General features: G+C 45.4%; 1 protein-coding gene across 1 annotated transcript in view; it reads left to right on the top strand.

The window, feature by feature from the left end:
- The window catches only part of PDK3 (pyruvate dehydrogenase kinase 3), a 79323-nt gene extending 63943 nt beyond the window's left edge, over positions 1-15380 (top strand). The window contains exons 10-11 of the mRNA XM_045006724.1: positions 4972-5085; positions 12967-15380. Coding sequence (XP_044862659.1) covers positions 4972-5085; positions 12967-13110 — 258 coding nt within the window. The 3' untranslated portion in view covers positions 13111-15380. The remainder of the gene's footprint in view (positions 1-4971; positions 5086-12966) is intronic.
- Positions 15381-16428: the final 1048 nt, after the last annotated feature.

The following is a 16428-nucleotide window of genomic DNA, read 5'->3' as shown; positions in this document are numbered from 1 at the left end:
TTTCTATTGCTGCTTTTGACTCTTTCATATTCTAGATTAATACCAAATGCTTCAAAAACAGAAGTGCTCTTTTTCTAGTAAATCCTCTTGGATAGTCAGCAACATGGAATGGGCTCTTTAATTTAAACCTGAAGTTTGTTCCCAGTATCAGGAATTGTTTAGTCCTCCTTGACTCTAGTCTCTCTTCTTACTGCACCACCTTTGTCTAGAACTCATCCATACCATGAATCCGATAAAATCTCTTATTCATTCCTTAATCACATTTTGTCATCACTACTTTAATTTCTCCTTTTATAGTTTTCCTAAACTCCTGCCCTTTTAAACTTTTGTAAGATCTAGACTATTATGAGCAAATTATTTCCTGTGTCATTTTCAGTCACTTCTTTTCCATCTGTGAAGCCAGTTAAAAACCGCCTTCCTGTCTTTCCTAATTCTGTATAGAATAGTTCCATTTAATATCTAATCTCTCATCCACTTAATCCATACCTTCTCACTTGGGACCCAATCCTGCAACAACTGACAAGCATGCTTATTTCTAAGCATGTGCATCAGTGCTTGCAGAATTGGGGCTTTTGCTTATCCAGTTGTGCCATCTTCTATTTCCCCTGAGATTATATGATACTCTTATTTTAGTTTATGTAACATATATCAGACCTTGTCATATAATGTAAAATGATTACTTTTATTTTTCTGTTTTTAACTTTGATTTTGGTTTTTGTTCATTGATTAATGTTCCTTCTATTTCAATAACTTCTGCTACAAAATTAGGTCAGTGGAGAAACCTTGTTACCATGGCAGCCAGTCCTCGTGGTAGGCATCAGCAAACTAAGCAATTGCTTAGGGCCCCAAGCAGCTCACGCCCCTCCCCCATTAATTATTCGTACGTGTTGTGTGGGGGAGGCACCAAAAATATTCCTGCTTAGGGCCCCCACTGATCCTGACAAGGTCTTGGGATCGCCCATACTATGTATTTATAATTGACAACAGTTGAGTCCATTAACACTTATGTTTAATGACAGTTAAATCTTTAAGAGAATGGTTTAAGTCACACATTTAAAATCTGCCTGATATATACAAGGTAACTATTTATAGTGGGGAAAATGTGCTTTAATTTAGATCTAATAGATAATGCTAACAGAGCATATTTAATACAGTGTGGAATACATTTCCCATGTATCTGCTGCACAGTCTAATGCGTGATGAAAGATTGATGTTAGAAAGCTTGTTTTCTCAAAGACCAGAGTTTTGCCCCCATTGCCTGTATTCTGTGTCCTAGAGCAAGGACAGCCCTGACACAGCAATTAATGTGTGTTAGTTGGTGTACTTTTACTTGAGAGAACAGGGTCATGTTAAAACAAGATCCCTGGAATCTGAACCTTATGGCCTTCAGGGTGTCCACCAAAACACTGCATGAAAAATAGGAAGTTTGCTTTCCAAAGAGTGAGCTGGAGAATATGGGGAGGGAAAGGTAGAATAAAGGAATGAATTGGTGTGGGATGGCACAAACAAAAGGGACAGGAAACAAGAAAGACTGCGTGCCCAAAATTTAGGGACAGTGGGTTCTGTTTAGTCTTGATCCACTCTTGAGGGTGAATCATGTCAACTGTTAGCTCTCCCAATTCACATGCTTTTTGACTTTAGCAAAATAATTAGTGTCCTATGTCCAGCAAAGATTTGAGTGTTGTTTTTTAAAACATTTCTTTGGAAATTGATTATTTTGCTGTCCTAGGAAGAATTCTTCCCTTGTTAACGATTCACAAGAAATAAATGTGCTCTTAAAATGAGATGTCTCCAAGTGATGCATGTGTCTGTATGTCCTGTGTTAATGGCAGTCTTTGAGAAGTGAGTTTATGGCATGCTGTTTTTTAATTTAAAAGAAAGAGCAAGTAAGCAGACAGCTATTTTCACAGTGGAAGCACAGATACTAATAACTATATAACAAGCAGCATGACAAGTGTTTCCAGGAATTATCTTCACCATTTCTCGCCTCCATTTCCCTCCAACTTACTGTTATAGCCATCAACTTAAAAGTTGAGCAATGCTGTAAACCAATCCAGGTCTCTGCATTTAGCTTCTGTAAAAATCAGGCAACTTCCCTGGAAGAGTGTGTATGTGTAGTATGTGTGTCTGTAAAGATAGAAATGATAAAGCTGCATAACATGAGAGAATATGTCATGGGAGGTGGGGTATAAAGGTTTTATCAATATGAGTTTGGAATAGCTGTATTACTCATGAGTGTTGAAGCCATGCATTAATTGTGTAGGGCATCCCAAACTCATGCTAGTAAAACCTTTATAACATAGCATCCCATTGTGTATTTTAAAATCCAGGCCTGATCCTCAGCTGATGTAAATTCAGTGTTGCATTGTTGACTTCAGTGCCATTTTACATCAGCTAAGGATCTGACACCACATATCTTGCAGTCTACCAAGGCTAGAAACATTGTATTGGAATGGGGGTTTCCTGGTTTTCCAAAATATAAAATGCCCAGGTCTTGCCCTAAAGAATCACAAGGTACACTTCTCACAAGATACTCTTCCACTCTGTGTACACGTTTTTGTTTGTAACACAATATGCATACTAATAATTTTAATGTATGTACATGTATATCATTTGTGTGTTCATTGCATGTATTACTCTATTTCCCTGAGGACCTTACATGATATTTACCTTCTTTTCTGGGAGGCAGATTTTGGGTCTGAACTGATTGAAAGTTTCTGCTTTCAAGATGGTGGCCATAGTAATAAGTATAGTGCTCCCAGTGGATATATGCTTGTGTAGTGAGTGACTCATTGCAATTTGATGCTACTTTTCCATACAGCTTAAAGTGTATCACTCAAGAGGAAGACAGTGTGATGTACTTTACTTTTATAATTAAGGTCCTAAATTAAGGAGATGGAGAAGAGGCGAAGACAGAGCAAGATTATAATAATGCAGTTTGTACGCAATGTGATGCTTGGACCATTGTTGATTTTCTGAAAAAAGTCAGGGCTGAGGTTCTTTGGCAGAGCTATGTGAGGAAGTTAGCACAGCAACTCACATACATAATGCCTGGCTCAAGCCAGGGTTATTAACACTAACCTCATTAGTAACTTTTCTCTGAAGTCTGTCAAGATGACACATTAACAGCCTTATTATGCAACTTGTTACTGGATATTGGTGGTACTAGAATTCCCATACAGGGTTTCGTACAACAGCTCTGTTCGTCATTACTGCCCTCCAAACAGTGGATGGGCTTGCTAGGGAACCACAGAGGTAAGTGATTCCTCTAGTCAGTGCGTTAGTTAGCCTAGAAGCTGGAGCAGCCATTTGCCTGCCCACGTTTGTGGGATGTGATTCTCCACAAGGACTAGATTATATAAATGACTGAATGTTAAATGAGCATTTCGGTCCTTTTCCTGTGATTCTGGTTTGCCTTTCTTGTTGTTTTGCTGTAGTTCAGACTTTCTTGGCAGCATTTTGTTGGTCATTGCTTTGTAAGAGCATAGTTTTCAAGCACTTTGTTTATTGCAGCCTATCTTTCTTACTTTGGAAAGTCCTTGCCAATATAGGGGGATGCAAACAAATAACAAGTATGGTGATTCTCTGCCTCAGCTGGGCACACGTTGTGGGGGGTTGAAACAGGGCATGCTCCGCTCCTGTCTTTTTGCATCAAAGAAACCTGCTTAGACTCCCTTAGTTGTTTATCCAACTGTGCCATTAATTTACAGTCTCTTTCAGCAGTACTATTTGCAGTGTACCTTGTGCTTTTGGCCCTTCCCCCGGGGCCTGAGAGGAGCTGCGTTTTTTTTTTAGTCTGAGATCCAGATGAGAGTGGGCTCAGCTAGCCCTGATCCTCTCTCCCCCTCGCTGCTTTCCTGTGCCCTTCTTATCAGCCTTGAGCTGATGGGCCAGTTGGCTCTTCAGCTCGCCCAGCCTCCCCCCCCTCACACACTCCTGTGTGGAGTAATTTAAGTTAATTATCTAATCATCCTTTTCTGAGGGAACTGAGTGATCAGAGTGCAAGCTCACCTGGTAACTCTCTGCACTCTGTCACAGGGGCTGAAAGTTTGGATCTGCAGGTAAAAACTTGTTCCACTATCTGCAGTGAAAGAGAAGACTGCCAGTATGATAACCCTCATTTCCATAGGCTAGGGTCATGAAAGAGGAAGACTTTGTCTCCTATGTAATTGGGGATACAGGTCTTAGTGTGTAACCACTTCAAGCCTATGAATGAGGAGTCTGTGCCTAGGCAAGTAGAGTGTGGCTTATAATGGGGCCTTAATATTTAACAGAAGGGCTACTATGCTGCAGCATGATTTTTTTTGGTGATGGGTAACCATAGCAAGGGCTATCTGCTTATTACTATTTTGTATATTATTGGTAAAGTTGGAGTCCTTACTTTCCCTACACCTCCCTTCTGTCCTCCATTGCAGCATGTTGCAACATGCCATCAACAGTCATTGGTCTACATTGTTAGATCAGCTGAAGTATGCAGGGCTGTGTCTTGCTTTTTCCACATTCTATTCCAAGATAGTAAACTGCTGTCAGCTACTCAGTACCACCAACAATGAATGAAATATTGCAGCACAAGCTATCTCATGAGAGAACTGTACAGAGCATCATCCTCTTTTGTTTGGTAGGGACTGCTTACTGTTTGTGCTGCTAAATTAACTGTATTCTTGGGAAAGTAACAACATGCATGAGCTAGTCTACTAAAGCCTCTAATCAGATTTGATCCTTATTTTTGTATATTGCCAAAATGTATACTGCTGTTGGCGATTTTTCTTTTTAATATTTAAGCGAGTAAATCTTGTATAGGCAGAAAGAAGGCTGCAATATATTATATAGGCTGAGGAACAAAAGAAAGTCTGAAGGGCAAATTGGTGCAAATAATTAGCTTTCTTTAACCTTGTTTTGATAAATAATTATAGCTCATACAGTGTATTGATTTTTAACTTCCTCACCACAAATTCTTGTTTTGTTTTGTAGGCTGGATTTGGGTATGGTTTGCCAATCTCTCGTCTTTATGCTAGATACTTTCAAGGAGATCTCAAACTCTATTCAATGGAAGGCGTGGGTACTGATGCTGTAATTTATTTGAAGGTAACAACTTGATTCCATCTTAAGATAGTAAAGCTCTCAATATAATTAATTCTCTTGTCAGGCAGAACAGTCAGCTGTTCCTCATTTCACACTTAAGTTTGTTTCCAGTGTATATGTACAGTTTTTTAACTTGTATTATTGTACTTTATTTAAATCAGACATGCAGAATCTAAAAACTGAAGTTATAAATGTGGCATTTTTGACAACAGGCTTTGATATTGAATTAGCTTGTTTCCAGTATGTTTTTTATCCCTTAATGTTGGGTCTTTGTTCCAGATTTTGATTTTGATCCATATTAAAGTGATGAGATACCCAAGACTCTGGTTTGATGGCAGGCAACTTTTGTTAATACTTTTGTTCTTTTGGTTTCTGACACTTGTGACCACAATTAAATTGGGAGAGCAGGAAGAAGTGCACATTGGAGTGTAGAATAATGATACAGGTTAAAATGTTCCATATCTATTTTTTTTTCTCCTCCTCTGTCTTCACTTTTACTTCCCCCATCTTTGGGGCTCCCCCCTTAGTACGAACCTTGCCCCTAGCCAATGAAGGTTAGATAATTATTGTTTGAATTTACCAAGGATTGATTCTCCATCACTGGCAAGCTTTAAATCAGGATTGGATGTTTTTCTAAAAGATGCGCTGTAGGAATTATTGTGGGGAAGTTTTATGGCCTGTGTTATACAGGAGGTCAGACTCTAGATCATCACAAAATAGAGGAACTCTCATGGCGAACGTTCTGCCAGGCGCTCCCCCTCTCTTATATTAAGGGAGTTCCATCTCGAGAGTGTCTGCTGAGCTCAACTGTAGCAGTATATCCTGCGGGGAGAGGCATCACTCAGGTAACCAGGTCGCAAATAAATCAGGACATTTAAAGCCAACTGCTTGAATCTGACCCAGAAGCTTATTTCAAGCCAGTGCATGTCACATAGTGCTAGTCCGTGCAGCTGCACTGAGTAAGCACTTAATAAGTAATTCTCCACTAGCTTCATCTTCTGAATGGTACCAAAGTGTAACCCCACATAGAGTGCATTACAATAATCTAATCTTGATTTGACGAAGGTGTGGATAAGTGTGGCAAGGTCCTAACTGGAGAGAGAAGTTGAATGTTGGTGGGCTTACTCACCAGCCTAGGAAAATGCAATAAATAGAAAAAACTGCTACCTGTACATCCAGGAGCAGCCCAGGATCTAACAGAAACCCCAAGTTGTGCACTCATGTTACAACTCACAGTTGTGGTCCCTCTTTGAATCGTACCACCTCTTCCAGCTGCTTCTCCATGACCCACCAACACTATCTCAGTCTTGCCTGGATTGTGTCAAGCCAGCTGGCTTCAGTTCTAGATTCAAATTAATCACGTTAGATCTAGGGCAGTGGTTCTCAACCAGGGGTACATGTACCCATGGGGCTACGCAGAGGTTTTCCAGGGGGTACATCGTCATCTCGATATTTGCCTAGTTTTACAACAGGCAGCATAAGAAGCACTAGTGAAGTAGGTACAAACTAAAATTTCATACAGACAATGACTTGTTTATACTGCTCTGTATAGTACTATAAACTGAAATGTAAGTACAGTATTTATATTCTAAATGATTTATTTTATGATTATATGGTAAAAATGAGAAAATAAGCAGTAATAGTGTGCTATGACATTTTTGTATTTTTATGTCTGATTTTGTAAGCAGGTAGTTCTTGGAGTGATTGCTCATGTGTATTCCACAGTAGGTGTGCGTGCTCACCACGTGCACCAGTGCCGAAAGTTTTTCCCCTAGCCGAAACCGTAGGGGGGGGGGGAGGGTGTCCCCCGCGACTCCTGGAGTGGCACCTGCCTGGCGCGGTATAAGGGGAGCCCCACACTCCACCCACCCTCAGTTCCTTCTTGCTGCCAGTGAAAGTGCATCGGAACTGCTCTGCTCCAGCTTCGCTGTAGCTCGTTCCCAGAACTGTTTGTTCGTTTAGTACCTGTAGTTAGTTAGCTGAATAGTTAGTTTTAGTTAGTGAGTCCGGGCAGGGGCATGCCCCAAGCCCTGGCATTTAAGTCGTGTGGTTCTTGTCGGCATTCTATGCCAAGAAGTGACCCGCACACAGACTGTTTGAGCTGTTTGGGAGAAACCTACAGCAGCGAAAGGTGCAAAATTTGCAAATAGTTTAAGCCCTGGATTAAAAGGGAAAGAGACATTAGGCAACGGGCAATTCTGATTGAGTCGGCGCTGACCCCGACCCACCGTTCCCGGGGGCAGGGAGGGGGCAGAGTTGGGGTGGGGATTTCGGGGAAGGGGTTGGAATGGGGGCAGGAAAGAGGCAGTGCAGGGGTGCCCATGCTGGTGCCCAGAGCTCCACTGATGTCGGCCCCCAGCTCCAGAGGCAAGCCACCATTTGGGATCTCCTTGGCTCAGTACCGGTCTCGATCAAGGGAACGTTCCCGACGTGGATCACCGCCCAGCGTCTGCTCGGGGCAAAGTCCACGTGGATCGCCCCTGATGCCGACTAGACTGTCGGGCTTGGTTCTGTCTGACCAGGACTCACGGCACTGGTCCTCCTCAGACAGCGGATATCCATGGGACCGCGGCAGACGTTGTCATCGGTCCTCGTCCTGGAGAGGGTACTGCAGTCCGTCAAGGCACGGTCCTCGACGCTGTTCCCGCTCAGACTCCGCTCTGAGTCTCCGCCGAGACATCGCAGCCCTGGGCGTCGATCGCCGGCGTCTCACTGTCACAGGTCCGCCTGTCAAGGCTGTTTGCAGAGCAGCAGTTACCATCGGTACTGGTCCTCTATGTCGAGATCATCGTCCTGTGATCATCACAGATCCCGGCACCGCTGCTCCTCTCGGTCGAGAGACAGCAATGGATCCTACGCCAGCCGGGTCTCCGTTCGTAGCCGCGCTTCAACGAGCCAGACCGGCCAACTCGGACAGCCGGCTCCACCAGTGCCACAGCAAGTGCAGTAGCACTGAGCGTTGTGGCCGGCCCAGTGGTACCAGTGGGCACTGTGGGCTCCAGCGGGAGCTCGCTCGGTGGCCGGAGCTTCGGAGGCTCCGTCAGCTTCCATCTCCAGACCCCCAACAAGAGAGTCGGTGGAACACACGTCCTTGGCACCATGCCCGGAGTCCGACCAGGTGGTAGATCCTCCAGTGCCGGATGATGCCCTGAGCACCGCGCTAGCCTCTTCACCCACCTGGATGAGGCAATTGCGGCCCTGCCCCCCTGAATCCCGCAGGAGGACTTCAGGGCCCACCAAGACCTCTTAAAGAGGGTGGCAGCAAGCCTACGCCCTCCAGGCAGACGAGATGGAAGAGCCTGCGGACTCCCTGTTCAACGTGCAGTCCCCATCAGCACTGGGTAGGGTGGCCTTGCCACTCCATGAAAGGGTGGCTAAGATTTTGAATGCCCTGTGGCAAACACTGGCCTCGGCCCCTATATCAAAGAAGGCAGAGTGAAAGTACTTCATACCCGCTAAGGGCATGAGTATCTATATACTCCCTTGTGGTTGAGTCGGTCAACCACAGGGAATGACAAGGTCAGCCAGCCGCGACCCCAAAGAACAAAGACTCTCGGAGACTGGACTCATTCGGTAGGAAAATTTATTAATCTTCGAGCTTTCAGTTACGGGTGGCGAACCATCAGGCTCTCCTGGGCCAGTACGAATTCAATCTGTGGGGCTCCCTGTCCAAGTTTGAGGACTCCCTCCAGGAGCATGATAAGAAGGAGTTCAGGGTGCTCGTGGAGGAAGGGACATCAGCAGCTTGAGCTTCCCTGCAGGCTGCCTCGGATACTGTGGAGACAGCTGCGTTATCTGTGGCCTCAGCGGTGTCCATGAGACGGGCGTCATGGCTCTTGCTCTCTGGGCTGTCCAGCAAGATGCAGTCTTCCATGCAGGACCTCCCGTTTGATGGGAAAGCTCTGTTTGCAGAGGAAACAGATACAAGGCTGCATGGCATGAATGACTCCTGCATGACCCTCCAAACACTGGGTCTATATGTCCCGGCTCCGGCAAAACCTAAATTTAAGCTGCAGCAGAGTTCTACCCCGGCTTCCCTTCTGAAGTATGAGGCCGCCCATAAGAAGCAGTGGGACTATAAGAGATGCCCTCATAGACAGTTTCGACCTGCCCTCCAGCCTGGTCCCTCCAAGGGCAAGCAGGCGGGGAAAAGGCATTTTTGACAGGACGCTCGGGGGCAACCCGCCAGTCCTTGTCAGGGATCCAACCGCAATAAAGCTTCCCTTCTCCAACCAGTTGTGTGCTTTCCTCCCAGAATGGTCGTGGATCACCTCGGACCGATGGGTCCTCAGCACCATCTCCTGGGGTTACACCCTCCAGTTTAACTCCTCCCCGCCCAACCACCCCCCGCCCCTGTCCCTCCCGAGGGACCCCTCACACGAAGCCCTGCTCGAGCAGGAGGTGGGGCGGCTCCTGGAACAAGGAGCGATAGAGGCAGTGTCTGAGCAATTCACGGGCATGGGGTACTACTCCCATTACTTCCTTATCATGAAGGCCAAAGGGGGCTCAGACCCATACTGAACCTATGGGGCCTAAACCAGCACATGGTGAAGCTCAAGTTCCACATGGTCTCCCTGGCCTCCATCATTCCCACCCTGGATCCTGGGGACTGGTACATCGCCCTCGATCTGCAGGACACGTACTTCCACATCCGACACAGCTGCGGTTCCCCATTCCCGGTGGGACACAATCATTACCAATTTATGGTCCTCCCATTTGGACTGTCTACTGCCCCCAGGGTGTCTACAAAATGCATGTCAGTGGTAGCGGCCTACCTCAGATGGCAGGGGGTCCAGAACTTTCCACATCTGGACAATTGGCTAGTCAAGGGCACCTCCCGGTCGCAGGTGAGGAATCACGTGGCACTCCTCCTGTCCATGTGCACCACCTTGGGCCTTCTGGTAAACAACACCAAGTCCACATTAATCCTGGTCCAATGCATAGAGTTTATCGGGTAGCTCTTGGATGCAGTGTCAGCCAAGGCCTCCCTCCCGCCAGGCAGGTTCAAGACTCTGAAGGGTCTCATCGACTCGGTCATGAGGTTCCCAGTTACAATAGCCAGGGTTTGCCTGCAGCTCTTGGGTCATATGTTGGCGTGCACGTACGTGGTCCATCACTCCAGACTCAGGATGAGACCCCTCCAGCTCTGGCTGGCCTCAAATTTCTCCCAGGCCACAGACAGGATGTAGAAGGTCCTCACAGTGCCACACTAGGTGATCACCTCCCTGAGGTGGTAGTCCACCCCAGTCAACGTGATCCAAGGGGTCCCGTTCAGGGATGAGGCCCCATCGTTGGAGCCGGTGTCCGATGCGTCTGACCTGGGTTGGGGTGCCCACGTGGGGAGCATTCAGACCCAAGGCCTGTGGTCGGCTCAAGACCTGACTCTACACATAAGTGTCAAAGAACTCAGGGCGGTGCGGCTGGCGTGTATGGCCTTCCACTCCCATCTGGAGACCAAGGTAGTCAAGGTCCTCATGGACAACACGGCCTCCATATTCTATATCAATAGGTAAGGCAGGGCCCGATCCTCTGCCAAGAAGCCCTCGGGCTATGGGACTTCTGTATAGCCCACAATATCCACCTGAAGGCCTTCCACTTACCGGGCTTCCAGAACAAGGAGGTGGATCGCCTAAGCAGGGACTTCTCCTCGCAACACGAGTGGTCTCTCCACCAGGAAGTGGCCCACTGGCTCTTCCGAAGGTGGGGAACTCCTCAGGTGGACCTGTTCGTGACTTGACAGAACCGGGGATCCCCCCGGTTCTGCTCCAGGATGGGTCTGGGGAGGGGCGTTATTACCAATGCCTTTCTCCTGTCCTGGTCAGGCAGGCTTCTCTATGCCTTTCCCTGGTTCCCTCTAATCAGCAGGGTCTTGGAAAGGCCCGGGTCCTCCTGATCACCCCGACATGGCCGAGTCAGTACTGGTACGGGAGCCTCATGAGCCTGGTGGTACCTCCGCCGTGGCTGTTACAGCTCCGCTCGGACCTGCTGTCACAGGGCCACCTCCTCCAAACCAAACCAGCGGCTCTCCATCACATGGAGTGGCTGCTCAATGGTTAGGAGGAGAGAAGAGGGTGTGCTTGGAACAGGTTCAGCGCATCCTCCTTGAAACTGGGCGGCGGACCAGGGTGTCTCCCCAGTGTCCCCCTCTATCCAGCTTATCCTTGATTACCTCCTCCACCTGAGGGCCCAGGGCCTGGCGCCCTCATTGGTCAAGGTGCACCTGGCGGCCATATCGGCCTTCCATCTGCCAGTGCAAGGACACACGGTGTTCTCCCACGCTATGAGTGGCCAGTTCCTTAAAAGTCTGGAACTCCTCTTCCTGTACTGTAGACCCCCAGTTCCACAGTGGGACATAAACCTGGTCTTAGCTCGTCTCACAGGGCCCCCGTTTGAACCGCTGACCACGTGCTCCTAGTATCACCTCTTGTGGAAGGTGGCCTTCCTGGTTGCTATCACGTCGGCTAGACAAGTCTCAGAGCTCAGGGCCCTGACCGCTGAACCCCCCATACACGGTCTTTCACAAGGACAAGGTCCAGCTCCACCCACACCTCGCTTTCCTCTCTAAGGTGGTCTCCGCATACGACATGGGTCAGGACACATTTCTACCAGTCCTCTACCCCAAGCCTCAGGCATCCAGTGAGGAACACCGCTTTCACACGCTTGATGTGCAGTGGGCCTTGGCTCTCTACCTCGAGCGAACTATGCCATTCAGGAAGTCCTCGCAACTGTTTATCGCCTTGGCTGAGCGCGCAAGGGGCCAGCCGATCTCCACCCAGAGGCTTTCCAACTGGATCACTTCGTGCATCCAGTGCTGTTATGAACTGGCCGGCATTTCCCCACTGCCCATTATGAGAGCACACTTGTCCCAGGCACAGGCCTCGTCAGCTGCCTTCATGGCCCACATCCCCATTCAGGACATTTGTAGGGCTGCCACGTGGTCTTCGGTTCACGCGTTCACCTCGCACTATGCGATCGTCTCCCAAACCAGGGATGACGCCAGGTTCGGCAGGGCCGTCATCCGTCCTGGGAACTTGTGAACTCCTACCCACCTCCAACAGATATAGCTTGGAATCACTTACTGTGGAATACACGTGAGCAATCACTCGAAGAAGAAAAGACAGTTACCTTTTCTGTAACTGGTATTCTTCAAGATGTGTTGCTCATATCTATTCCACATCCCGCCATCCTTCCCCTCTGTCGGAGTTGCCTGGCAAGAAGAAACTGAGGATGGGTGGAGTGTGCAGCTCCCCTTATACCATGCCAGGCAGGCACCACTCCAGGGTTGCGGGGGGTGCTCCCCCCCCCTACGGGTACTGCTAGGGGAAAAACTTTCAGCATCGGTGCATGTGGCGAGCACGCACACCTACTGTGGAGTAGACATGAGCAACACATCTCGAAGAACACCAGTTACGGAAAAGGTAACTGTCTTTTTTTAAGTGAGGTGAAACTTGGGGGTGTGCAAGACCAATCAGATTCCTGAAAGGGGTACAGTAGTCTGGAAAGGTTGAGAGCCACTGCTCTAGGGGAATGGGCCTGCCAAAATAGTTTTTTTAAAAAACCAACTAAAGTGCCCCCTAAAACTTTTTTCTTTTAACCACTTTCTTTTTATTCTCTTTTTAGCCACCATTCCCATGGAGACGGGGAGCATTTCAAAATGGATTTTTTTTCATGGATTTTTATTGCAATATGGTCAACCCATTTTGAACTGGGTCACCATAAGCATAGTCAAAGTGGCTTCTAAAATATCATGTGTGGGGGACATGTAAATAGTTGAAACTTTTTTTGAATGCAGAAGTTAGTGTTCACAAAGAGTCTGTTATCTTGTCTACTGCTTTGTTGCTGAGATACGTACAACAATCTCTTACCGTTGCTTTCATTTTATAGGCTCTTTCAAGTGAATCATTTGAAAGACTTCCAGTTTTTAATAAGTCAGCATGGCGGCACTACAAGACTACACCCGAAGCTGATGACTGGAGCAATCCTAGCAGTGAACCCAGGGATGCGTCTAAATACAAAGCTAATCGATAATTTACCACCTTTGTCTCTCCCGAAGATGACTTCTGCATTCAGTTTAAAGTCTATGCTTTGTTCCAAAATCCTCTGAACCATAGTAGCCAATTACTTCCATACAAAGTCCTATCAGGGCACTGAAATTGCAAAAACAAAGTGATGTATGAAACTTAAGAAAAGCACTAAGCATTTTTGATGTGGGTGGTGTTATAACAACTTTATCAAAATATGCTTGGTTAGTTTGGTTTTATATTGACAAATGGAATTGCACTGTGATTGCACTTAAGTACACAACTGTATAGCGAAAGGGTATTACTTCTTAAAGGCCAGTTTTTAGGCACAAATAAAAATCAGCAAGATCTGTAGAATCCCTTTAATAGTCAATAGCATCTTACACAACAATATGATGTAACAGACAAGTTCTAACATAGCTGAATGTGTGCTTAGAAAATCCACTCTTTGCTGCAGTTTCATATTGCACATTCAGTGTCATCTGTTATATAAAATCCTTTTGGGCTCTTCAGATCTTATAGCTAATGACAACAGAGATGCATAGTTCTTAGAACGTTTCTGTAGTTTTAAACTGATGCTTTCCCCATATTCCCAAATCCATTTGTCAAGTGCAACCAAAAGTATATATTCTTGTAAGGCATTGCAACTTTCACCTCTTAATATGCACCTTAATGTTTTACTGAATTTGCACAAAATGCCAAATGATAAATCACATAAATTATTTTAAGAAAAGATTATAAGGGGTCAGTGCTTCTCTCCATTCTTGCAAGTAACTCCCATTGATACAGAGGTGAAAGAATAAATTTTGTGATGTTCTTTGCCTGTCAGATACTTTTTTGCTTTGCTTTTGTGAAAGCATACTGAGAAACCAGACAGCCAGTCACGTAAATGAATTTGCCTTAAGAATGTTGGTCACCTGGAACCTGATTAGTTGTAAAACGGTAAATAATTTGCCAAGTTATTTATCTATGTAGCAAAAGACAATAGTCTGGTAATTTGAATTTGTACTGTATATAGAGAGTAGTTGCACACTGGCTTTTGGAAAGCATTACTGGTCTAAATATTTAACTGGGAGCATAATAGAAACAATGAAGGATAATTAAAAATAGGAGATGGCTGATAAGAAGTTGATGACTTCTTCCAAGGAGAGAGAGAGAGATTCATTTAACAGCATTCTCTAAAATTGGTTGAGAGTTACTTATGAATGTCAAGAAGCTGTACTATACCAAGTTTCCACCAAATGTTGCCTCTGATATAGAGTGTACTATAGAGGCCAGGCGTTCTGGTAATATCCTAACTACAAGAGTAAAGGTAGAATGGGTTCTAATAACAACTGTACTTGAAGATGCACCCTCAATATCTCTGGTGTTTTGATATTGTTTGAAAGATATTGCAAGATTTTAACTAGACAAAGCTTGTTTACTAAAACTCAGCAAAATATCCCTTTGTCCTCCTGAATATTTATTTTGTAAGAATTAGTCTGTTAGATAAATAAGGAAAGGGTGAGAACTTCCTGGATATTTTTTTAAAAAACTTTGTTTGAGTTAGAGTAATGATGTTACTTTGCACTTACATAACACACTTCATCCAAGGATCTCAAAGCACCTTGTAAGCAATTCAGTCTCTCAGCACTCCATGTTTTTGATGCACAAACTGAGAAAAGATAAAGTCCTGACCCTGCAGACACTTCCACATACTTGTATGGAAGTTAACCACCTGTAAAATTGTGTGCAGGATTGAGGGCCGATGTTAAACAATAATCCCGCATGGTTGAAGAGAGAGAAAACTGCCATTCACATGCTACAGCCAAGTGGTCCTTCTGTCACTGTGGAAAAATCAATGTAGTCACTGAAGAATACTTTAAATGGCTAGAGTCTTAATTTTAAAGGACACATTAGACCAGAAATCTAGTCAGTTTGAAAAAAAAATGTTCCTGCCATCTTTTGTACTTTTACAATCTCCTTCTTTTTAAGTTGTATCCTTGTTGCTGTTTGAAAGATTCCCCAAAAAAGTAGATGAAAACTGGTCATACGGGGAGACTGTGAAACTGATTATGCAAGAAGTGGCAAAATGTAAAATTTGCTTGAAAATATAATTAACTACGAACTTCAAAGAACAGAGTACATGTATGAGAAGTGTAAAATTTTTGCAGTTATTAGGAAAAAGTCATGTTACGACTCATTGAGTGATTTTTAGGTCTAGACTGCTTCTGTTTGGGGAAATCTTGGGTGACTGGTTTATAAATGAAAATGAATAAAATAGTCCATGCACAGGAATGTTAAGCAGAAATTCCCTTTTGTGTAGCAGAAGTACATTAAGAAAATAAATACAGAAGCCAGTGAATGAGAAGTGAAGATATGAAGGGCAGGTATTACCATAATGGCTGAGTCACTACTTTAACTAAAACAATTTGTTTGCCATTCAGGGCTAATCTGACTACTGAATAGGATGAATGCTTTGGTCCTCCTTAAGCAAAGAAAGTTTCTGTCACTTGCAGATTGGCCACCAGATGCTCCTTACTGCTCTAGGGAAGAGGTGTTGGTGCCATATACATTTTCTTCACATCCTATTACATACTTGAAAACTCATGTCCTCTGAAATGGCTGCAATTGGCAATTTATTCGTTGAATCCTCTGCATGTCCTGATAGTTCAGAGAAGGGAGATGAGAGCAGATTCTACTCTCTTCTCTTTCCACCAGGCTCTCCTACTTCCTCTGTTTTCCTGTCATCCTCTTGTCACGCTTGCTGAGTGCAGGCAGACCCCACTCCCAGTGGTTGGTCTCCCTTTCCCTACTCCTGAGGGAATTCTGTGCCAAAAAATTAAATATTCTGCGCAAAATATTTTAAAATTCTGCATCTTTTATTTGTCAAAATAACACGGTATAATCACACCATTTTCAATTATTTGCTGACAAGTATTTTGAAATACCAAAATAATTGAAAATGGTATGATTATATTGTTGTTGTGTTTGTGTTATTTTGACAATTAAATGCAGAACTTTGCAGAATTTTAATGTTTTTATTTTTTTTGGTGCAGAATTTCCTCAAGAGTGCCAAGGTTCTGTGTGGTGCAGCCTGCGTGTGAGCAGCTCGGTGGAGGGTCTGGAGGGAATCGGTGCACGGGGGCTCGGTGCGAGGTTCTGGTGCAGGGGAAATGGGACTCTGCAAGGGAGTATGAGGTGAAGGTGGTTAGGGCTTGGTCAGGGTGCAGCTGGTTGGAGCTCAATGGGGTGGGGGTCTAGCTAGGGGTGGCTCCTGATGCAGGGGGGAGGCAGGGTGGGGTTTGGGGGGCTCGGTGGGGGGGGTTCTGAGTGTGGGGGGCTC

The sequence above is a fragment of the Mauremys mutica genome, chromosome 1, assembly GCF_020497125.1.
Source record: "Mauremys mutica isolate MM-2020 ecotype Southern chromosome 1, ASM2049712v1, whole genome shotgun sequence".
In the NCBI taxonomy this organism is placed as follows: domain Eukaryota; kingdom Metazoa; phylum Chordata; order Testudines; family Geoemydidae; genus Mauremys; species Mauremys mutica.
The sequence above is the reverse complement of the archived record's forward strand: the minus strand, read 5'-3'. Positions and strand labels throughout refer to the sequence as shown.